General features: G+C 42.1%; 1 protein-coding gene across 1 annotated transcript in view; it reads right to left on the reverse strand.

Moving 5' to 3' along the window:
* Nucleotides 1-944, reverse strand: part of LAMA1 (laminin subunit alpha 1) — a 165,786-nt gene that overhangs the window by 72,649 nt on the left and 92,193 nt on the right. Inside the window, exon 21 of the mRNA XM_012558209.1 lies at nt 160-296. Coding sequence (XP_012413663.1) covers nt 160-296 — 137 coding nt within the window. The remainder of the gene's footprint in view (nt 1-159; nt 297-944) is intronic.

Genomic DNA, 944 nt, shown 5'->3' on the forward strand with positions numbered 1-944 from the left:
TCTTCCATTTTGATTCTGACAATCCACACTAAGTTTTAAATATCAACCCCAAAGCTATTAAACAGGTTAAAATCAAGCAAATAGATTAAGGAAAAGGGAGGAAACTTGCTACAGCAAAGTGATTCTCAGTCAAGAACATGCATAGAGGACAGCGGGTACCTTGCATCCGAGTTCCAGGTCATGGTCCCAGTATCCATCCTCACATCGTTTGCACTGCAAACCCCAAGTGTGAGGGGGGCAGAGACACTCTCCAGATTTTGGATCACAAGTATTCCGAGTGTGAGCACAGTCACAGGCTAAAATAAAGGCAAATGGTTGTGTGACACATCAGAATGATCAACGAAAATGAAAGAGGGAGGGTTAATGTTATCAGTCATTTCTCTTTTCTTAATAATTTAAACCATTCTTCTAGAGACTCATGATTCCCAGGACCCCTCGGTGTCTCATGGGAGGTGGTTGTTCCCCACATCAGGAGAGGCTTCTGGGAGAGACGGAATGGGGACAGAGCGCAGAAGACTGGGAAAGACGTCATGACGTGAAAAAAGGACGTAGAACTAAAATTTATGGAGCATTTATTGTGTGCCAATGTCGTGACAATGACTCTACCATACAACCTGCGCATGACTCCTTGAAGCAGATTGTAATTATTGTCTCATTTTACAGATGAGGAAACTAAGGCTAAGTGCAGTCAACTAATTCATCTAAGTTCACACAATTAGTAGATGTCAGAGCCATGACCTAAAGCCTATGCTGCTACCCAGAATAGCGATCAGGAAAGAGAAAAAAAGGTATAACATCCTACATTTCTAGAAGAGAAAAAGTAAAGGAGCTTAACAGAATTTAGCCAGAAGTCAAAGGAGGTCTCCCTCCAAAAAGTTTGGGAATTATCATAAAGTGTCAAATAATGAATTGAAGGGCTTACGTGTGCAGCCACCATCCCGGTA

Source organism: Trichechus manatus, unplaced genomic scaffold, assembly GCF_000243295.1.
Source record: "Trichechus manatus latirostris isolate Lorelei unplaced genomic scaffold, TriManLat1.0 scaffold00146, whole genome shotgun sequence".
Classification (NCBI taxonomy): Eukaryota; Metazoa; Chordata; class Mammalia; order Sirenia; family Trichechidae; genus Trichechus; species Trichechus manatus.